Source organism: Coregonus clupeaformis, chromosome 27 (genome assembly GCF_020615455.1).
Source record: "Coregonus clupeaformis isolate EN_2021a chromosome 27, ASM2061545v1, whole genome shotgun sequence".
Lineage (NCBI taxonomy): Eukaryota > Metazoa > Chordata > Actinopteri > Salmoniformes > Salmonidae > Coregonus > Coregonus clupeaformis.
In genome coordinates, this window is record NC_059218.1 from 45683065 (window position 1) to 45706107 (window position 23043).

The 23043-nt window shown below is 46.3% G+C and overlaps 1 protein-coding gene across 1 annotated transcript in view; it reads right to left on the bottom strand.

The window, feature by feature from the left end:
* Positions 1-9027: 9027 nt before the first annotated feature.
* LOC121542009 (replication protein A 70 kDa DNA-binding subunit) overlaps positions 9028-23043 on the bottom strand; it is a 118595-nt gene continuing 104579 nt past the window's right edge. Inside the window, exons 14-17 of the mRNA XM_041851431.2 lie at positions 17586-17762; positions 16334-16441; positions 16153-16239; positions 9028-9915 (exon numbers count right to left, since the gene is read on the bottom strand). Of these exons, the coding sequence (XP_041707365.1) occupies positions 9814-9915; positions 16153-16239; positions 16334-16441; positions 17586-17762 (474 nt within the window). The 3' untranslated portion in view covers positions 9028-9813. The remainder of the gene's footprint in view (positions 9916-16152; positions 16240-16333; positions 16442-17585; positions 17763-23043) is intronic.

A 23043-nucleotide genomic window follows, 5' to 3' on the forward strand; every position in this document is an offset into this window, starting at 1 on the left:
TGTGAGGTGGGAGGCTGAAGCCAGTCTCTGTTAGGTGGGAGGCTGAAGCCAGTCTCTGTGAAGTGGGAGGCTGAAGCCAGTCTCTATGAGATGGGAGGCTGAAGCCAGTCTCTTTTAGGTGGGAGGCTGAAGCCAGTCCCTGTGAGGTGGGAGGCTGAAGCCAGTCTCTGTGAGGTGGGAGGCTAAGACAGTCTCTGTGAGGTGGGAGGCTGAAGACAGTCTCTGTGAGGTGGGAGGCTGAAGACAGTCTCTGTGAGGTGGGAGGATGAAGACAGTCTCTGTGAGGTGGGAGGCTGAAGCCTGTGAGGTGGGAGGCTGAAGCCAGTCTCTGTGAAGTGGGAGGCTGAAGCCTGTGAGGTGGGAGGCTGAAGCCTGTGAGGTGGGATGCTGAAGACAGTCTCTGTGAGGTGGGAGGCTGAAGCCAGTCTCTGTGAGGTGGGAGGCTGGAGCCAGTCTCTGTGAGGTGGGAGAATGAAGCCTGTTAGGTGGGAGGCTGAAGCCAGTCTCTGTGAGGTGGGAGGCTGAAGCCTGTGAGGTGGGAGGCTGAAGCCAGTCTCTGTGAGGTGGGAGGTTGAAGCCAGTCTCTGTGAGGTGGGAGGCTGAAGCCAGTCTCTGTGAGGTGGGAGGCTGAAGCCAGTCTCTGTGAGGTGGGAGGCTGAAGCCAGTCTCTGTGAGGTGGGAGGCTGAAGCCAGTCTCTGTTAGGTGGGAGGCTGAAGACAGTGTCTGTTAGGTGGGAGGCTCAAGACAGTCTTTGTGAGGTGGGACGCTGAAGCCAGTCTCTGTGAGGTGGGACGCTGAAGCCAGTCTCTGTGAGGTGGGAGGCTGAAGCCAGTCTCTGTGAGGTGGGAGGCTGAAGCCTGTGAGGTGGGAGGCTGAAGCCAGTCTCTGTGAGGTGGGAGGCTGAAGCCTGTGAGGTGGGAGGCTGAAGCCAGTCTCTGTAAAGTGGGAGGCTGAAGCCTGTGAGGTGGGAGGCTGAAGCCTGTGAGGTGGGAGGCTGAAGCCAGTCTCTGTGAGGTGGGAGGCTGAAGCCAGTCTCTGTGAGGTGGGAGGCTGAAGCCAGTCTCTGTGAGGTGGGAGGCTGAAGCCAGTCTATGTTAGGTGGGAGGCTGAAGACAGTCTCTGTGAGGTGGGAGGCTGAAGACAGTCTCTGTGAGGTGGGAGGCTGAAGACAGTCTCTGTGAGGTGGGAGGCTGAAGACAGTCTCTGTGAGGTGGGAGGCTGAAGACAGTCTCTGTGAGGTGGAAGGCTGAAGCCTGTGAGGTGGGAGGCTGAAGCCAGTCTCTGTGAAGTGGGAGGCTGAAGCCTGTGAGGTGGGAGGCTGAATCCTGTGAGGTGGGAGGCTGAAGACAGTCTCTGTGAGGTGGGAGGCTGAAGCCAGTCTCTGTGAGGTGGGAGGCTGAAGCCAGTCTCTGTGAGGTGGGAGGCTGAAGCCAGTCTCTGTTAGGTGGGAGGCTGAAGCCAGTCTCTGTGAAGTGGGAGGCTGAAGCCAGTCTCTGTGAAGTGGGAGGCTGAAGCCAGTCTCTGTGAGATGGGAGGCTGAAGCCAGTCTCTTTTAGGTGGGAGGCTGAAGCCAGTCCCTGTGAGGTGGGAGGCTGAAGCCAGTCTCTGTGAGGTGGGAGGCTGAAGCCAGTCTCTGTGAGGTGGGAGGCTGAAGACAGTCTCTGTGAGGTGGGAGGCTGAAGACAGTCTCTGTGAGGTGGGAGGCTGAAGACAGTCTCTGTGAGGTGGGAGGCTGAAGCCAGTCTCTGTGAGGTGGGAGGCTGAAGCCAGTCTCTGTTAGGTGGGAGGCTGAAGACAGTGTCTGTTAGGTGGGAGGCTCAAGACAGTCTCTGTGAGGTGGGACGCTGAAGCCAGTCTCTGTGAGGTGGGACGCTGAAGCCAGTCTCTGTGAGGTGTGAGGCTGAAGCCAGTCTCTGTGAGGTGGGAGGCTGAAGCCTGTGAGGTGGGAGGCTGAAGCCAGTCTCTGTGAGGTGGGAGGCTGAAGCCTGTGAGGTGGGAGGCTGAAGCCAGTCTCTGTAAAGTGGGAGGCTGAAGCCTGTGAGGTGGGAGGCTGAAGCCTGTGAGGTGGGAGGCTGAAGCCAGTCTCTGTGAGGTGGGAGGCTGAAGCCAGTCTCTGTGAGGTGGGAGGCTGAAGCCAGTCTCTGTGAAGTGGGAGGCTGAAGCCAGTCTCTGTGAGATGGGAGGCTGAAGCCAGTCTCTTTTAGGTGGGAGGCTGAAGCCAGTCCCTGTGAGGTGGGAGGCTGAAGCCAGTCTCTGTGGGGTGGGAGGCTGAAGCCAGTCTCTGTGAGGTGGGAGGCTGAAGCCAGTCTATGTTAGGTGGGAGGCTGAAGACAGTCTCTGTGAGGTGGGAGGCTGAAGACAGTCTCTGTGAGGTGGGAGGCTGAAGACAGTCTCTGTGAGGTGGGAGGCTGAAGCCAGTCTCTGTGAGGTGGGAGGCTGAAGCCAGTCTCTGTTAGGTGGGAGGCTGAAGACAGTGTCTGTTAGGTGGGAGGCTCAAGACAGTCTCTGTGAGGTGGGACGCTGAAGCCAGTCTCTGTGAGGTGGGACGCTGAAGCCAGTCTCTGTGAGGTGGGAGGCTGAAGCCAGTCTCTGTGAGGTGGGAGGCTGAAGCCTGTGAGGTGGGAGGCTGAAGCCAGTCTCTGTGAGGTGGGAGGCTGAAGCCTGTGAGGTGGGAGGCTGAAGCCAGTCTCTGTAAAGTGGGAGGCTGAAGCCTGTGAGGTGGGAGGCTGAAGCCTGTGAGGTGGGAGGCTGAAGCCAGTCTCTGTGAGGTGGGAGGCTGAAGCCAGTCTCTGTGAGGTGGGAGGCTGAAGCCAGTCTCTGTGAGGTGGGAGGCTGAAGCCAGTCTCTGTGAAGTGGGAGGCTGAAGCCAGTCTCTGTGAGATGGGAGGCTGAAGCCAGTCTCTTTTAGGTGGGAGGCTGAAGCCAGTCCCTGTGAGGTGGGAGGCTGAAGCCAGTCTCTGTGGGGTGGGAGGCTGAAGCCAGTCTCTGTGAGGTGGGAGGCTGAAGCCAGTCTATGTTAGGTGGGAGGCTGAAGACAGTCTCTGTGAGGTGGGAGGCTGAAGACAGTCTCTGTGAGGTGGGAGGCTGAAGACAGTCTCTGTGAGGTGGGAGGCTGAAGACAGTCTCTGTGAGGTGGGAGGCTGAAGACAGTCTCTGTGAGGTGGAAGGCTGAAGCCTGTGAGGTGGGAGGCTGAAGCCAGTCTCTGTGAAGTGGGAGGCTGAAGCCTGTGAGGTGGGAGGCTGAATCCTGTGAGGTGGGAGGCTGAAGACAGTCTCTGTGAGGTGGGAGGCTGAAGCCAGTCTCTGTGAGGTGGGAGGCTGAAGCCAGTCTCTGTGAGGTGGGAGGCTGAAGCCAGTCTCTGTTAGGTGGGAGGCTGAAGCCAGTCTCTGTGAAGTGGGAGGCTGAAGCCAGTCTCTGTGAAGTGGGAGGCTGAAGCCAGTCTCTGTGAGATGGGAGGCTGAAGCCAGTCTCTTTTAGGTGGGAGGCTGAAGCCAGTCCCTGTGAGGTGGGAGGCTGAAGCCAGTCTCTGTGAGGTGGGAGGCTGAAGCCAGTCTCTGTGAGGTGGGAGGCTGAAGACAGTCTCTGTGAGGTGGGAGGCTGAAGACAGTCTCTGTGAGGTGGGAGGCTGAAGACAGTCTCTGTGAGGTGGGAGGCTGAAGACAGTCTCTGTGAGGTGGGAGGCTGAAGAAGTAAGCAAATAAGAAACATTGAGGAAGCGTTTGATTAACGTGATGACACGCAGGCGGTGGGCTAAAAAGATCAGAGCGGTGTGTGTGTGAGTGTGTAAAATCGACTCGTCATGCTTGCGGGGCTCAGCTCTGAATGTCGCTGAGAGGCAGTCAAGCCTGCACCAGTGATGAAACTGTAAACCGGTTGAAACGGTGAACTGGTAAAACAGCACCACTGGAGTCAGGGAGTCGTGCCCCAGACAGCTTTTCCTTGAGAGACGATTCATCACAGAGACACACACAAACACAACACACACAAAACACACAACCACACACAACCACACAAAACACACACACACACACACACACACACACACACACACACAACACTTGGTCTTTGCAGATAACCTGAGAGGTCTAAAAGCAGTTTCAACGTTTGGTTCCTTCAGATTAAAACCATCTGTCAGATTACCTCTTCTCTGCTCTGCTCCGACTCAACAAGATCTTCTTAGTCAGATTATAATCTGTTATATATAGTATAATCGCGTATAATCTGTCACTTAATGTATGACAGTGAATGGTGGAAGGGACACAGGTGTCATGTCACACAGCCAACAGCTGTCTTATGGATAACAGAATGCATTACTTCAGTACCATCTCAATATATCAGGAGGAGGGGGAACAGAGACAGGAGGAGAGGGAACAGAGACAGGAGGAGAGGAGGAGGAGGAGAGGGAGCAGAAGCAGGAGGAGAGGGGAGACAGGAGGAGAGGGGAGGAGGAGAGGGAGCAGAGACAGGAGGAGAGGGAACAGAGACAGGAGGAGAGGGGAGGAGGAGAGGGAGCAGAGACAGGAGGAGAGGGGAGGAGGAGAGGGAGCAGAGACAGGAGGAGAGGAAACAGAAGCAGGAGGAGAGGGGAGACAGGAGGAGAGGGAACAGAGACATGAGGAGAGGGAACAGAGACAGGAGGAGGGAGGCAGGAGGAAAGGGAACAGAGACAGGAGGAGAGGGAACAGAGACATGAGGAGAGGGAACAGAGACAGGAAGAAAGGGAACAGAGACAGGAGGAGAGGGGAACAGAGAGGAGGAGAGGGAACAGAGACAGGAGGAGGGAGGCAGGAGGAGAGGGAGCAGAGACAGGAAGAGAGGGAACAGAGACAGGAGGAGGAAGGCAGGAGGAGAGGGAGCAGAGACAGGAGGAGAGGGAACAGAGACAGGAGGAGAGGGAACAGAGAGGAGGAGAGGGAACAGAGACAGGAGGAGAGAGGCAGGAGGAAAGGGAAGAGAGGCAGGAGGAGGGGGAACAGAGACAGGAGGAGGGGGAACAGAGACAGGAGGAGAGGGAAGAGAGGCAGGAGGAGAGGGAACAGAGACAGGAGGAGAGAGGCAGGAGGAGTGGGAACAGAGACAGGAGGAGAGGGAAGAGAGACAGGAGGAGAGGGAAGAGAGACAGGAGGAGAGGGAACCGAGACAGATTGGAGGGAACAGAGACAGGAGGAGAGGGAACAGAGACAGGAGGAGAGGAAACAGAGACAGGAGGAGAGGGAACAGAGACAGGAGGAGATGGAACAGAGACAGGAGGAGAGAGGCAGGAGGAGAGAGGCTGGAGGAAAGGGAACAGAGACAGGAGGAGAGAGAACAGAGACAGGAGGAGAGGGAACAGAGACAGGAGGAGAGAGGCAGGAGGAGAGAGGCTGGAGGAGTGGGAACAGAGACAGGAGGAGTGGGAACAGAGACATGATGAAAGGGAACAGAGACAGGAGGAAAGGGAACAGAGACAGGAGGAGAGGGAAGAGAGACAGGAGGACAGGGAACAGAGACAGGAGGACAGGGAACAGAGACAGGAGGGGAGGGAAGAGAGGCAGACGGAAGAACATGATGGAAGATCAGAAGAGAAAGACATCAACAACTGAACAACAGAACATTTTAATCACTTCTTTCTTTTAAGAATGTTCAACATAATTCTCAGGGGGGAAACATACAAAAATTACACATTATCAAACACTCTGACGCATGTCTGCACAAACACACACACACTTGTGCACACGCACGCAGAGTGCATCCCTTCGCCTAAACAGTCTCTTGATAAAATATATTATTTTCAAAATGGTCTAAAAATGTAATAAGAACCGACTTAAAAGCAAAACAACTTCCCCCAGTATCTCTGTAAATAAGATATGTCTGTCTGTCTGTCTGTCTGTCTGTCTGTCTGTCTGTCTGTCTGTCTGTCTGTCTGTCTGTCTGTCTGTCTGTCTGTCTGTCTGTCCACATAATTATAAACAAAAACAGTAAGAACCAAGATCAGGTCACTTAACATAACCAAGACATTTGAGCTCCTGGTTGTAGATGTGTCCATTAACCAGAATACACATTTATTTGTTGCTGGGATTTACCCTCCCGTGCTGCCATGGCTGATATTATTGGTGCTAGAAATGAGTGTTTAACACCTTTTCTGTCCTTGGAGTTGGTTATTTTAAGGGATTTGAATCTGGATTGGCTATCCCCGGGCCTCAGATCAATATAAGAGTATATGCATTGATTTTTTATCTGATTCAGTTGATCTCAAAACCCACATGGCTAAATGTGAAAAACCTTGGTAACTCCTCATTGATTTATTTAATTCTTACTAATAACCCCCATAAATATTTGTCTAGTGGAGTGTTTGCATATGATCTCAGTGATCATTGTCCCATAGCATGTATTAGAGATACGAAACAGCAAAATACTAATCATCATTTAAGAAGATTCATTTGAAAAAGTTTTCTCCTCAAGGGTTTTTACATTATATGTTCTACTCTGATATAGCCACTCTCTCCTGTATTCCTGACCCTGAGTTGGCTCTAGAAAATATATCCTCCATATTTATTCCTCTGGCAGATAAACACGCCCCTTTTAAACAATTGAGAGTCAAAAGATAGATCTAACCCTTGGTTTTCTTCTGAGCTAATTCAGATGAGAAATCAGGCCTTGGCCAAAGCAAGGAAAACTGACTGTAGTGGACTGGCAATCTTTCAGACAATTGAGAAACAGATGTACTATCTTGATTAAGAAAGCTAAATCAAGTTACTTTTTTAAGGTCTATCTCTGACTCTGCTGGTGATCCTTCTAAATTTTGGAAAACAGTAAATGCACTGAAGCATACAAATCCCTCTTCTTCCCTGCCTAAGCAAGTTATGTCTGACTCTGGCATTATAACTGAGAAGAATGGAATAAGTGATGCTTTTAATCATAATTTTATCTCAGTAGTTTTTTTATTTGAGAGAAACTGTGGTCAATCAACTGCACTTCCCTCTGCCAGCTTCGACGGTTAACCCGTCAACTTCTTATTTTTGTATTTAAAAAAAAAATCCCAATTGGTATTTACAGTCTTGTCCCATCGCTGCAACTCCCGTACGGACTCGGGAGAGGCGAAGGTCGAGAGCGATGTGTCCTCCGAAACACGACCCAGTCAAGCCGCAATGCTTCTTGACACACTGCTCACTTAACCCGGAAGCCAGTAGCACCAATGTGTTGGAGGAAAGACCGTACAAGTGGCGACCGAAGTCCACGTACATGCACCCGGCCCGCCACAAGGAGTTGGTAGAGCACGATTGGATAAGGACATCCAGGCCAGCCAAACCCTTACATAACCCGACGCTGGGCCAATTGTGTGCCGCCTCATGGGCCTCCCGGGTGCGGCCGGCTGCGACACAGCCTGGGATCGAACCCGGGTCTCGGGAGGCCCAACCCGTCAACTTCTATTGTTTTCATTTCAACAATTTACTATCTGTGATGTGCTGGATGCCTTGCTTAAGATTGATGTAAAACAAATCCACTGGGGCTGATATGTTTGATCCATTTTTGCTGCAGCTCTCTGCCCCCCTGATTGCTGAATCATTAACCCATATTTTTAACCTGACGATTATATCTGGTACTATCCCCAAGGTTTGGAAGGCGGCCCATGTAATCCCCTTCACAAAGGTGATGACCCTTGCGACCTAAATAATTATCGCCCTATTTCTAAACTTTCTTGCCTAGCTAAAATATTAGAATCCTTGATTAAGTGGTCCTCTGTAGCTCAATTGGTAGAGCATGGCGCTTGTAACGCCAGGGTAGTGGGTTCGATCCCTGGGACCACCCATACGTAGAAATGTATGCACACATGACTGTAAGTCGCTTTGGATAAAAGCGTCTGCTAAATGGCATATTATTATTATTATTATTAATTCTCAGCTAATTTCTTTCTTATCTTTGAAATGTATTCTAAATGTACATCAGTTGGGTTTTAGACCAGGTCATAGCACTATCTCTGCTGCATCCCTAGGTATAAAGGATGTGGTTAACTGTGTGGATAAAAGGCAACATTGTGCTGCCCTCTTCATTGACCTGTCAAAGGCTTTCGATACTGTTAATCACTCACTGCTAATTCAGAGTCTTTCCTCAATTGGCCTAGACCAGGCTACATGTTTGACATTACTTGACAGATAGGACTCAATGTTACTGATGGTGTTAAATCAGGTTTCCTGGATATTGCGAAAGGTGTCCCGCATGGGTCGATTCTGGGTCCTGTACTTTTTACTGTTTACATTTAACAATATCGACTGTAAAAAAACTGTAACCTGCACTTGTATGCCGATGATAATGTTGTGTATGATATTGCCCCCACGGTTGACCAGGCTCTATCTGAACTACAGTCTGCCTTCACTGTATTACAGTAAAACTTGATTGAATTAGTATTGAATGCAGGTAAAACTAAGTATGTGTTGTTCTCTAGAGCGCATAACAATAACTCTGATGATTTAAGCATATGTACATTGGACGGTGTCCATATTGATCGTGTCCCTGCTTACAAATATCTGGGCATCTGGATAGATGAAAATCTGTATTTTGAAAAGCATATTGATGAGTTAGTTAAGAAGCTGAGAATAGAAATGGGCTTCTTCTATAGAAATAGGTCCTGCCTCTTGTTAAATAGTAGAAAGCAGATTATTCAGTCAACGTTCCTATCGGTCCTAGACTATGGTGACATCATCTATATGAACGCAGCTTCATTAAAGCCGTTAGATGCAGTTTATCACAGCGCACCGCGCTTTATTACGGGCGTCAGTTTTAGTACTCATCACTGCATTCTCTACCAGAAAGTTGGTTGGCCCTCTTTGATGTCACGTATGTTGATATATTTCTATGTTTTAATTTATAAAGCCCTTTTACAAAAAGTCCCACTGTACCTAACATCTTTACTAAACTTTAGACATACGAGTTACCACACCTGGTCTCAGGGATTGTTAACTCTGGAAATTCCTTTGGTCTCTACTGAGTTAGGTAAATCAGCTTTTAGTTTCCTTGCACCTTATTTGTGGAACAATCTTCAACATTTTCTTAAATGTTTTGGTGCCTCTAGGGCAATTCAGAAAGCTGATTGAGGACCTTATTACTGATGAATGTGTTTGATTTTTATGACCGTGTTTTTCTTCTAATTGCATTTACATTAATATTGATGTGTGTATTTTCTGTAATTCATGTAATTCATCTGTAAAAGACTCCCCGATAAAATAAAGGTTAAATAAATAAATAAAATATAACATGATGCATATGTCATTTCCATTCTAACTATGAACAATGTTTACAAGGTCTTTTTACAAAAGGTCTTTGTCCAAAAGAAGTGAAAATAGTGACAAAATAAAAATGGTTGCAATTGGCTGCCATCTGATGCTACAGGCTGAGGGAACCACCCATATGTAAAATGTATGTATGACTAAGTCGCTTTAGCTAAAAGTATCTGCTAAATGGCATATATATTTATTTTGTCTGTAATCAAATGTAAATTAGATCAAATTAGATTAAAAAATAATAAAAAAAATCTCTCCCCTGTTCAGTTTCTAGTCCAAAATTAAAAGGAAATGCAATCTCTTGTGGCTCAATTGAAACAGATCAATATATGCACCAGACAGTAACATTAGTGATGTCAGCTGGGGCTGTGTTTAAGCAGCCATTTTGTCCAGTTGAGTGTAATTCGGAGGAGGGTAAAGTTTCCCCTAGACACTGATCTTGGGTCAGTTTAGCCTTTTTTTTCCCCAATAATGGTTAATGTTTGGATTGGGGGAGGGGAAGCTGATCCTAAACCTGCACCTAGGGGAAACTTCACCAAGTAACATATAATTCTTTAGGCGGCCATTTTCCTGATGTTGCTGATTAGTCTCCTGCTGTATTCTCTGTGGTCCACTGGTTTCACCTCCATCACCGTGGCCTTCACTCGGGACTCATCCTGAAACACACATTATATCGGTATTTAACCTGTGTTTGGTTAGAACCACTAGATGTAGGCTTTTCTGTAGGCTGGCAAATCAGTTTTATAACACCAGTGTTTGGTTGGTCTCTCCTGGACAGACAAATCGGCCAACACTCAAGCGAGATTTGGTCCTGAGTTGCAAAGAGTAGTGTTTTTTTTTAGCTTAATAGCAATATATCGGACTCTTTCACCTTTGAAATCAAATGATAACAACTCATTATTAACACAGTAAGTTATTCAGGAAATGGCCCATTTGCAACCAGCAAAAAGACTCAATTAGGTTAACTTCTGATTCACACAGTAACAGATGAAGGGGACGCTGCATAGACAACCAGCAAGACTCAGCTGGGTTGACTCCTGAATCGTCTCTAACTTTCCTATTAACTCTGATGTGATTCATCATTCCATTTAATATTTTCTCTGCGAGTGTACCTGAGGAGAGGACGCTAATTGAACGGAACGGGGGGGGTCGAGGGGAAAACAAGACCACTTGACAGTCGATGACAACTAATTTAATATGATTTCATTTAATAACAATGCTCTTTAAAGGGGGCGGCCTGCTGATCAGAAAGAGTGACAGCTTTTTTCATTTGACGTCTCCCACACCCACATCACTATCACAATCTACTGAAATCTATTAGTCACGCACGCACGCACGCCGCACACACACACACACCTCCATGTAGCGATTCAATTACATGGGGGTGACAGTTACTCATTTAATTCACTTCACTTCAGACACTAATTCACTCCGTTCAGAAACACCATTCCATCTTCAGCACTTCTCACTTCAGAAACGATTTCTAAGACGCCAAGAAACGAGTCTAAATTGGAAACGGCATTAAACGCTGTGGTGACATAACACCTTCATTAAACACCTGCTATGGTGACATAACACCTTCATAAAACACCTGCTATGGTGACATAACACCTTCACAAAATACCTGCTATGGTGACATAACACCTTCATAAAACACCTGCTGAGTTTAAAAAACTGAACCTCAGCTCACACACAGACAACATGCTGTCTAGTGTATGTATATGTCAGAATATCTCTCAATATATATGCTTGCTAGACCATTGGGACCATATGCTACTTCTATTAAGACACTAAACCAATGGGTCCATATGGTGCTTCTATTAAGACACTAGACTATCTTGAAGGAGTTCCCACATATGCTGGGCACTTGTTGGCTGCTTTTCCTTCACTCTGCGGTCCGACTCATCCCAAACCATCTCAATTGGGTTGAAGTCAGGGGATTGTGGAGGCCAGGTCATCTGATGCAGCACTCCATCACTCGCATTCTTGGTAAAATAGCCCTTACACAGCCTGCGTGTTGGGTCATTGTCCTGTTGAAAAACAAATTATAGTCCAACTAAGCCCAAACCAGATGGGATGGCATATCGCTGCAGAATGCCATGGTAGCCATGCTGGTTAAGCGTGCCTTGAATTCTAAATAAATCACTGACAGTGTCACCAGCAAAGCACCCCCACACCATAACACCTCCTCCTCCATGCTTTACGGTGGGAAATACACATGCAGAGATCATCTGCTCACCCACACTGCGTCTCACAAAGACACGGCGGTTGAAACCAAAAATCTCAAATTTGGACTCCAGATCAAAGGACACATTTCCACCGGTCTAATGTCCATTGCTCGTGTTTCTTGGCCCAAGCAGGTCTCTTCTTATTATTGGTGTCCTTTAGTAGTGGTTTCTTTGCAGCAATTCGACCATGAAGGCCTGATACACACAATCCCCTCTGAACAATTGATGTTGAGATGTGTCTGTTACTTGAACTCTGTGAAACATTTATTTGGGCTGCAATTTCTGAGGCTGGTAACTCTAATTAACTTATCCTCTGCAGCAGAGCTAACTCTGGGTCTTCCACTCATGAGAGCCAGTTTCATCATAGCGCTTGATGGTTTTTGCGACTGCACTTGAAGAAACTTTCAAAGTTCTTGAAATTTTCCAGATAGATTGACCTTTATGTCTTAAAGTAATGATGGACTGTCATTTCTCTTTGCTTATTTGAGCTGTTCTTGCCATAATATGGACTTGGTCTTTTACCAAATAGGGCTATCTTCTGTATACCTACCTTGTCACAACACAACTGATTGGCTCAAACGCATTAAAAAGGAATGAAATTCCACAAATTAACAAGGCACAACTGTTAATTGAAATGCATTCCAGGTGACTACCTCATGAAGCTGGTTGAGAGAATGCCAATAATGTGCAAAAATGTCATCAAGGCAAAGGGTGGCTATTTGAAGAATCTCAAATGTAAAATATATTTTGATTTGTTTAACACGTTTTTTGGTTACTACATGATTCCATATGTGTTATTTCATAGTTTTGATGTCTTCACTATTATTCTACAATGTCAAAAATAGTAAAAATAAAGAAAAACCCTGGAATGAGTAGGTGTGTCCAAACATTTGACTGGTACTGTATATATGAACAGCTAACAAGCCTTATATAGTCTGTCTCTTTATTTATTTTGTATTCATATTTTTTATGGATCCCCATTAGTTCCTGCCAAGGCAGCAGCTACTTTTCCTGGGATCCTAACACATTAAGGCACTTACATTACATATAAAACAAAATATAAAACAGTGCATCATACAACATCATTACACCACTATATATTTACAATACGAAAAGCATAATACAACAATATTACAATGTACGTGTGTGTAGAGTGTGTGTGTATGCATGTGTCTGTGCCTATGTTTGTGTTGCTTCACAGTCCCCGCTGTTCCATAAGGTGTATTTTTATCTGTTTTTTAAATCTGATTCTACTGCTTGCATCAGTTACCTGATGTGGAATAGAGTTCCATGTAGTCATGGCTCTATGTAGTACTGTGCGCATACCATAGTCTGTTCTGGACTTGGGGACTGTGAAGAGACCTCTGGTGGCATGTCTCTGTATAGATGAACAGCTAACACGCTTTATATATTCTGTCTCTGTATATATTAACAGCTAACAAGCCTTATATATTCTATCTCTGTATATATTAACAGCTAACAAGCCTTATACAGTGGGGAAAAAAAGTATTTAGTCAGCCACCAATTGTGCAAGTTCTCCCACTTAAAAAGATGAGAGAGGCCTGTAATTTTCATCATAGGTACACGTCAACTATGACAGACAAATTGAGATTTTTTTTCTCCAGAAAATCACATTGTAGGATTTTTAATGAATTTATTTGCAAATTATGGTGGAAAATAAGTATTTGGTCACCTACAAACAAGCAAGATTTCTGGCTCTCACAGACCTGTAACTTCTTCTTTAAGAGGCTCCTCTGTCCTCCACTCGTTACCTGTATTAATGGCACCTGTTTGAACTTGTTATCAGTATAAAAGACTCCTGTCCACAACCTCAAACAGTCACACTCCAAACTCCACTATGGCCAAGACCAAAGAGCTGTCAAAGGACACCAGAAACAAAATTGTAGACCTGCACCAGGCTGGGAAGACTGAATCTGCAATAGGTAAGCAGCTTGGTTTGAAGAAATCAACTGTGGGAGCAATTATTAGGAAATGGAAGACATACAAGACCACTGATAATCTCCCTCGATCTGGGGCTCCACGCAAGATCTCACCCCGTGGGGTCAAAATGATCACAAGAACGGTGAGCAAAAATCCCAGAACCACACGGGGGGGGCCTAGTGAATGACCTGCAGAGAGCTGGGACCAAAGAAACAAAGCCTACCATCAGTAACACACTACGCCGCCAGGGACTCAAATCCTGCAGCGCCAGATGTGTCCCCCTGCTTAAGCCAGTACATGTCCAGGCCCGTCTGAAGTTTGCTAGAGTGCATTTGGATGATCCAGAAGAGGATTGGGAGAATGTCATATGGTCAGATGAAACCAAAATAGAACTTTTTTGTAAAAACTCAACTCGTCGTGTTTGGAGGACAAAGAATGCTGAGTTGCATCCAAAGAACACCATACCTACTGTGAAGCATGGGGGTGGAAACATCATGCTTTGGGGCTGTTTTTCTGCAAAGGGACCAGGACGACTGATCCGTGTAAAGGGCATTGAAGATGAAACGTGGCTGGGTCTTTCAGCATGACAATGATCCCAAACACACCGCCCAGGCAACGAAGGAGCATTTCAAGGTCCTGGAGTGGCCTAGCCAGTCTCCAGATCTCAACCCCATAGAAAATCTTTGGAGGGAGTTGAAAGTCCGTGTTGCCCAGCGACAGCCCCAAAACATCACTGCTCTAGAGGAGATCTGCATGGAGGAATGGGCCAAAATACCAGCAACAGTGTGTGAAAACCTTGTGAAGACTTACAGAAAACGTTTGACCTGTGTCATTGCCAACAAAGGGTATATAACAAAGTATTGAGAAACTTTTGTTATTGACCAAATAGTTATTTTCCACCATAATTTGCAAAAAAATCATTAAAAATCCTACAATGTGATTTTCTGGAAAAAATATCTCATTTTGTCTGTCATAGTTGACGTGTACCTATGATGAAAATTACAGGCCTCTCTCATCTTTTTAAGTGGGAGAACTTGCACAATTGGTGGCTGACTAAATACTTTTTTCCCCACTGTATATTCTGTCTCTGTATATATTAACAGCTAACAAGCCTTATATAGTCTGTCTCTGTATATATGTCTGTATAAACTATACCACTAGTCCAGGGTAATTCAACTATATTGTTACGGGGGCCAGATTTGAAAAAAATTATTTACAGGGGGGCCAGACATTTTCTACATGGGATTACTCTTCCTAGAACCAGTATAAAAAAACAATGAACAAACACAATTATAATCTTATGAAGCACTTTTATTAAAATTAAATGTTGCTCAAAGTTAATTTTAAGTGCTTTAACATTAGCCTAATTCAGTGCATCAAATTGTTTAAATAATGGAACACTTTTGTCATTATAACACAGTTGACCTCCATCACATTAATTATTTTCTACTTTCCTGTCCGTTTTACATACATAGCTTCACCTTTTGTTTTTATTTACACACGGCATATCTCAGTTGACTAGCCTTTGCGGAGAAGTCTCTCTCCCCCCGCAACAGTAGAGAACGGGACCCTGTAACAAACTACACCACTTCTGTGGGGACTTAAAACTCATCAAATCTCGTTGCAAAGTTAGACCGAAAGCTATCTAAAAACTCTGACATCTCGGGAGTGATCTGTACTGATGATGACTGAAGATAGTTGCGCAAGTGAAATGGAGCGTTTTGTTTGGGCTCAAATCAGAGAAGAAAATAACATAAATGTTGTAAAATAAGTACGTTTTTCAATCATGTCAAAACATGTTTTATCCCTCCCCTGTTTTCCAAATTAAGTCCATTCAATTGAGTGAAGATGTCAAAAAAAATAAAAAAAAATAAACATCTGATAAAAACTCCACATCAAGCATTTTCGCTAGATACATGTTGGCTTTCTTGTAATTAATAATTAATCATTATTGCAATCGCAGTGGAAAGCAACTATCTCCTCCGCAAAGCTCACATACTCTCTTGACAGTATTGTTACCCTTGCTTAGCCAACCAACATCATTATGTAAAAGTGGAGCGATGTTGCAGGGTAGATGTTGATCGGATAACTGAGTCCATGGTGTTTTCTAACTCACCGCTAAGTTAAGTGCTCATCCGATAGACGGGCAGAGATACCCTGTACCCCTGTTAGCAGCTCCGATTGGCTGTAACTGGTATGTTGGGTGATATTGATCGACAGCACTTAATGGGCGGGACTACAGGAAAACATATTCTCCCATTGGAGAATATTGAACGAGGGCTCCTTTTTGCACTAAACATAGCATTTATTTTAATGTTCAGAATTGACCAAAGGGCAATTCTAAACTAATAAACAGGCCGGATCTGGCCCACGGGCCGCAAGTTGAATATCCCTGTACTAGACCATTGGGTCTCTATGGTAACGTGCTGCTTGTATTAGCAGCTAATTAGCCTTTCATTAATTAAGCTAACGAGGATTAGATGGCCAATTACAAACAGTAATTGGTAGCTAATTAAGAGAAATGAATGCATTACTGGCTTTGTTTGGTTGTATTCCCTAAGTGCTGACCACAGAATAAGATTCTGCTTCTATGGTAATGGCCCAATCTGTATGGCTGTGTGTGTGTGTGTGTGTGTGTGTGTGTGTGTGTGTGTGTGTGTGTGTGTGTGTGTGTGTGTGTGTGAGTGTGTGTGTGTGTGTGTTTCTAGACGTGTGTGTACTCACATTGTAAATCTCCAGCTTGACTCTGTTGCGGAAGATGTGTGTGGTGAAGTTGACCTTCTGGAACACCTCGTCAAACGCTGCCTCATCCTGACAGACAGGGGAAAGGTTCAGAGTTTGTGTGTGTGTGCGTGAGAGAGAGCGAGACAGACAGTGTGTGTGCGTGCGTGTGTGTACGTCTCACCGTATCTTTAAGCTGGCCCAGAGTCTCTGAGTTGTGACCCAGAATGCTCTCTGCTGTCTCCTGGAAACACGTCACCCACTGGTTATCACTGAAGTCTGCTATGATAGCCTGGAGAGGAGAGAGAGGGAGGGAGGGAGGGAGGGAGGGAGAGAGGGAGGGAGAGATAGAGGGAGAGATGGAGGGAGAGATGGAGGGAGAGAGAGAGGGAGGGAGGGAGGGAGAGAGCGAGGGGGAGAGGGAGGGAGAGATGGAGGGGAGAGGGAGGGAGGGAGGGAGGGAGGGAGAGATAGAGGGAGAGATGGAGGGAGAGAGGGAGGGAGAGATGGAGGGAGAGAGAGAGGGAGGGAGGGAGGGAGAGAGCGAGGGGGAGAGGGAGGGAGAGATGGAGGGGGAGAGGGAGGGAGAGATAGAGGGAGAGATGGGGAGAGGGAGGGAGAGATAGAGGGAGAGATGGAGAGATAGAGGGAGAGATGGAGAGATGGAGGGAGAGAGGGAGGGAGAGATGGAGGGAGAAAGAGGGACAGAGAGAGAGATGGAGGGAGAGAGGGAGAGATAGAGATGGAGAGAGAGACAGCGTGAGTGTCGAATGTGTTTCTGTGTCGTGTAAGTGCTCTTCAGTGTATGTGCTCAGTGTTTTATACACTGAGTGTACAAAACATTAAGAACACCTGCTCTTTCCATGACATAGACTGACCAGGTGAAAGCTATGATCCCTTATTGATGTCACTTGTTAAATCCACTTCAATCAGTGTAGATGAAGGGGAGGAGACAGGTTAAAGAAGGATTTTTAAGCCTTGAGACAATTACGACATGGATTGTGTATGTGTGCCATTCAGAGGGTGAATGGGCAAGACAAAATATTTAAGTGCCTTTGAACGGGGTATGGTAGTAGGTGCCAGGCGCACCGGTTTGTGTCAAGAACTGCAACGCTGCTGGGTTTTTCACGCTCAACAGTTTAACGTATGTATCAAGAATGGTCCACCACCCAAAGGACATCCAGCCAACTTGACACAACTGTGGGAAGCATTGGAGTCAACATGAGCCAGCATCCATGTCGAACACTTTCGACACTTTGTAGAGTCCATTCCCCGATGAATTGAGGTTGTTCTGATGGCAAATGGGGGGGTGCACCTCAATATTAGGAAGTTGTTCCTAATGTTTGGTACACTCAGTGTATGTCTGCCCTGTATGTGTGTCTGCACTGTATGTAGGTGTATGTGTGTGTGTGTGTGTGTGTGTGTGTTGCACTCACAGACAGTATGAGGCAGTATTTGTAGTTGGGGAATTCTTTGTTACACTTCTCACAGTGGTAGAGTCCATTTTGTTGGTCTATCACCTTCTTCTTACAGTCTGTAGTGGGACAGGCCTGGTACAGACAGCTTTCCTTACGACTAAACAACACTGTGGCTACACAGCTGAAATACTCTGCCTGTAGAGAGGGAGAAGGGAGGGAGAGAGAGAGAGAGAGAGACAGACACAGAGAGAGACAGACACAGAAAGAGACAAAGAGAGACACAGAGAGAGAGACAGCGAGAGAGAGAGAGAGAGAGAGGGGTGAGAGGAGAAAGGTGTAGAGGCAGTTGAGAAAGAGGGAGAAAAACAGTACAGATGGAAAAGGAGAGAGAGAGGATGAAGGGCGGGATGGAGGGAGGGAGGAAGGGATGGATGGGGGGTGGAGGGAGGGATGGAGGGATGGATGGAGGGGGGTAGAGGGAGGGAGGGATGGAGGGAGGGAGGAAGGGATGGATGGGGGGGTGGAGGGAGCGATGGAGGGAGGGATGGAGGGGGGGTGGAGGGAGGGAGGGATGGAGGGAGGAAGGGATGGATGGGGGTGGAGGGAGGGATGGATGGGGGGTTGGAGGGAGGGAGGGATGGAGGGAGGATGGGGGGTTGGAGGGAGGGAGGGATGGAGGGAGGATGGGATGGATGGGGGTGGAGGGAGGGATGGAGGGATGGAGGGAGGCGAGAGGAGAAAGGGAAAAGGAGAGAAAGGGAGCAAGCGAGAACAAGAGGACGACAAAAAGAGAAAGAGAGAGAGACACAGAGAGAGAGAGACAGAGAGACACAGAGAGAGACAGACACAGAGAGACAGACACAGAGAGAGAGAGACAGAGAGACACAGAGAGAGACAGACACAGAGAGAGACAGACACAGAGAGAGGCAGACACAGAGAGAGACAGACACAGAGAGAGACACAGAGAGAGAAACAGAGAGACACAGAGAGACACAGAGAGAAATGGTTGTAAATGTGAGAGATAAACTTTTCTGGTTATGAATTTCAATTGCAGCACACAAGCAGTCGAAGCCAATGTCATTATAAAGCAGAACCTTGGTAAATTATGTGCATGTGTCTCTGCAGTTGTATGTGAATGTGTGTGTGCCCGCATGTGTGTATGTGTGTTAGGTTGGTATAATTTATGGCGATATTAGCACCTAAGGCGTGAGCGAGGACAAAAGGAGATGGTAATGAAGTAGGATCAAGCCTATTGTCTCCTAGCTGGATGCCTGGCAGAGAAACAGGAAATTACCATACAGTTAAATACCAGGGACATGCCTGGCAGAGAAACAGGACATTACCATACAGTTAAATACCAGGGATATGCCTGGCAGAGAAACAGGACATTACCATACAGTTAAATACCAGGGATATGCCTGGCAGAGAAACAGGACATTACCATACAGTTAAATACCAGGGACATGCCTGGCAGAGAAACAGGACATTACCATACAGTTAAATACCAGGGATATGCCTGGCAGAGAAACAGGACATTACCATACAGTTAAATACCAGGGACATGCCTGGCAGAGAAACAGGACATTACCATACAGTTAAATACCAAGGACATGCCTGGCAGAGAAACAGGACATTACCATACAGTTAAATACCAGACAGGAAAGTCAGGAGAACATCAGTCAGGGGACGTGTACACACAAATGTATGTATGTATGTATGTATGTATGTATGTATGTATGTATGTATGTATGTATTCTTTCTTTCTTTCTTTCTTTCTTTCTTTCTTTCTTTCTTTCTTTCTTTCTTTCTTTCTTTCTTTCACGCACTGTACACACACACACACACACACACACACACACACACACACACACACACACACACACACACACACACACAAAGACGGCATTCAACATTGAGACTAAACTAAAGAGGTGGGACCAGTACCTACAGTTTAAAGGTGTGTGTGTGTGTGTGTGTGTGTGTTATATCTCTAAGTCTCACTATAATCATCCTGTGTGTCTCCAGTCTGCTGCCCTACTTTAGTTTCTCACTGAGACACACCAGGAGCTGACTCCTGCTGGAGACAAGTACTGAAGGAAGAGTCAAGTACTGAAGGAAGAGACAAGTACTGAAGGAAGAGTCAAGTACTGAAGGAAGAGACAAGTACTGAAGGAAGAGACAAGTACTGAAGGAAGAGACAAGTACTGAAGGAAGAGACAAGTACTGAAGGAAGAGACAAGTACTGAAGGAAGAGACAAGTACTGAAGGAACAGACAAGTACTGAAGGAAGAGACAAGTACTGAAGGAAGAGACAAGTACTGAAGGAAGAGTCAAGTACTGAAGGAAGAGACAAGTACTGAAGGAAGAGACAAGAACTGAAGGAACAGACAAGTACTGAAGGAAGAGACAAGTACTGAAGGAAGAGACAAGTACTGAAGGAAGAGACAAGTACTGAAGGAAGAGACAAGTACTGAAGGAAGAGACAAGTACTGAAGGAAGAGACAAGTACTGAAGGAAGAGACAAGTACTGAAGGAAGAGACAAGTACTGAAGGAAGAGACAAGTACTGAAGGAAGAGACAAGTACTGAAGGAAGAGACAAGTACTGAAGGAAGAGACAAGTACTGAAGGAAGAGACAAGTACTGAAGGAAGAGTCAAGTACTGAAGGAACAGACAAGTACTGAAGGAAGAGACAAGTACTGAAGGAAGAGACAAGTACTGAAGGAAGACACGAGTACTGAAGGAAGAGACAAGTACTGAAGGAAGAGACAAGTACTGAAGGAAGAGACAAGTACTGAAGGAAGAGACAAGTACTGAAGGAAGAGACAAGTACTGAAGGAAGAGACAAGTACTGAAGGAAGAGACAAGTACTGAAGGAAGAGACAAGTACTGAAGGAACAGACAAGTACTGAAGGAAGAGACAAGTACTGAAGGAAGAGACAAGTACTGAAGGAAGAGACAAGTACTGAAGGAAGAGTCAAGTACTGAAGGAAGAGACAAGTACTGAAGGAAGAGACACGTACTGAACGAAGAGACAAGTACTGAAGGAAGACACAAGTACTGAAGGAACAGACAAGTACTGAAGGAAGAGACAAGTACTGAAGGAAGAGACAAGTACTGAAGGAAGAGACAAGTACTGAAGGAAGAGACAAGTACTGAAGGAAGAGTCAAGTACTGAAGGAAGAGACAAGTACTGAAGGAAGAGACAAGTACTGAAGGAAGAGACAAGTACTGAAGGAAGAGACAAGTACTGAAGGAAGAGACAAGTACTGAAGGAAGAGACAAGTACTGAAGGAACAGACAAGTACTGAAGGAAGACACAAGTACTGAAGTAAGAGACAAGTACTGAAGGAAGAGACAAGTACTGAAGGAAGAGACAAGTACTGAAGGAAGAGACAAGTACTGAAGGAAGAGACAAGTACTGAAGGAAGAGACAAGTACTGAAGGAAGAGACAAGTACTGAAGGACGAGACAAGTACTGAAGGAAGAGACAAGTACTGAAGGAAGAGACAAGTACTGAAGGAAGAGACAAGTACTGAAGGAAGAGACAAGTACTGAAGGAACAGACAAGTACTGAAGGAAGAGACAAGTACTGAAGGAAGAGTCAAGTACTGAAGGAAGAGACAAGTACTGAAGGAAGACACAAGTACTGAAGGAAGAGTCAAGTACTGAAGGAAGACACAAGTACTGAAGGAAGAGTCAAGTACTGAAGGAAGACACAAGTACTGAAGGAAGAGTCAAGTACTGAAGGAACAGACAAGTACTGAAGGAAGAGTCAAGTACTGAAGGAAGAGACAAGTACTGAAGGAAGAGACAAGTACTGAAGGAAGAGACAAGTACTGAAGGAAGAGACAAGTACTGAAGGAACAGACAAGTACTGAAGGAAGAGACAAGTACTGAAGGAAGAGACAAGTACTGAAGGAAGAGTCAAGTACTGAAGGAAGAGACAAGTACTGAAGGAAGAGACAAGTACTGAAGGAACAGACAAGTACTGAAGGAAGAGACAAGTACTGAAGGAAGAGACAAGTACTGAAGGAACAGACAAGTACTGAAGGAAGAGACAAGTACTGAAGGAAGAGACAAGTACTGAAGGAAGAGACAAGTACTGAAGGAAGACACAAGTACTGAAGGAAGAGACAAGTACTGAAGGAAGACACAAGTACTGAAGGAAGACACAAGTACTGAAGGAAGAGACAAGTACTGAAGGAAGAGACAAGTACTGAAGGAAGTGTGTATTTATGTTTGTGTGTATGTGTGTTATACGAGCATGTGTGTGTGTGTGCACAAGGGTGTGTGTGTGTGTGGTTGTGTGTGTAGGTGTGTGTGTGTGTGGTTGTGTGACAGGTACAAGTGAAGAGGTAAGGGGAAGGTGTGTGTGTAGCTTTCTATGTTCTCAGTCTGATAGACAGGGACTGCGTGAGTAGACAGGGATTGACGTGAGTAGACAGGGACTGACGGGAGTAGACAGGGATTGACGTGAGTAGACAGGGACTGACCTGAGTAGACAGGGACTGACCTGAGTAGACAGGGACTGACACAGTGAGTAGACAGGGACTGACACAGTGAGTAGACAGGGACTGACACAGTGAGTAGACAGGGACTGACCTGAGTAGACAGGGACTGACCTGAGTAGACAGGGACTGACACAGTGAGTAGACAGGGACTGACACAGTGAGTAGACAGGGACTGACGTGAGTAGACATGGACTGACGTGAGTAGACAGGGACTGACGTGAGTAGACAGGGACTGACACAGTGAGTAGACAGGGACTGACACAGTGAGTAGACAGGGACTGACACAGTGAGTAGACAGGGACTGACACAGTGAGTAGACAGGGACTGACACAGTGAGTAGACAGGGACTGACACAGTGAGTAGACAGGGACTGACACAGTGAGTAGACAGGGACTGACACAGTGAGTAGACAGGGACTGACACAGTGAGTAGACGGACTGATACAGTGAGTAGACAGGGACTGACGTGAGTAGACAGGGACTGATACAGTGAGGACTAATGATCCCTGAACACAGAGGGAATTACAATGCATCAATAACAGTCGCAGTGTGTGTGTGTGTGTGTGTGTGTGTGTGTGTGTGTATCTACTCAAGCATAGAAGAATCTGTCCCAGAGAAGTTGATGTCCATTGTCACCTTTACAGGACATAGCAAGTAACCATCAGGCTCAACGACCTTTGACCTCTACGGGACACAACATGTTACCATCAGGTTCAACGACCTTTGACCTCTACAGGACACAACACATTACCGTCAGGCTCAACGACCTTTGACTTCTGACCCCTGCAGGCTACAGTGACTCGGACCCTAATCATCTGTCCCAGGTTGTATCCAAAATGGTCCCCTTTATATATCCCCTGTCCCCATAGGGCGTCCAATAGGACCCTGGTCAAAAGCAGAGCACTACATAGGGAATAGGGTGCTATTTGGGACGCACACCCAGACATCTCTGCTCCCTCCCAGA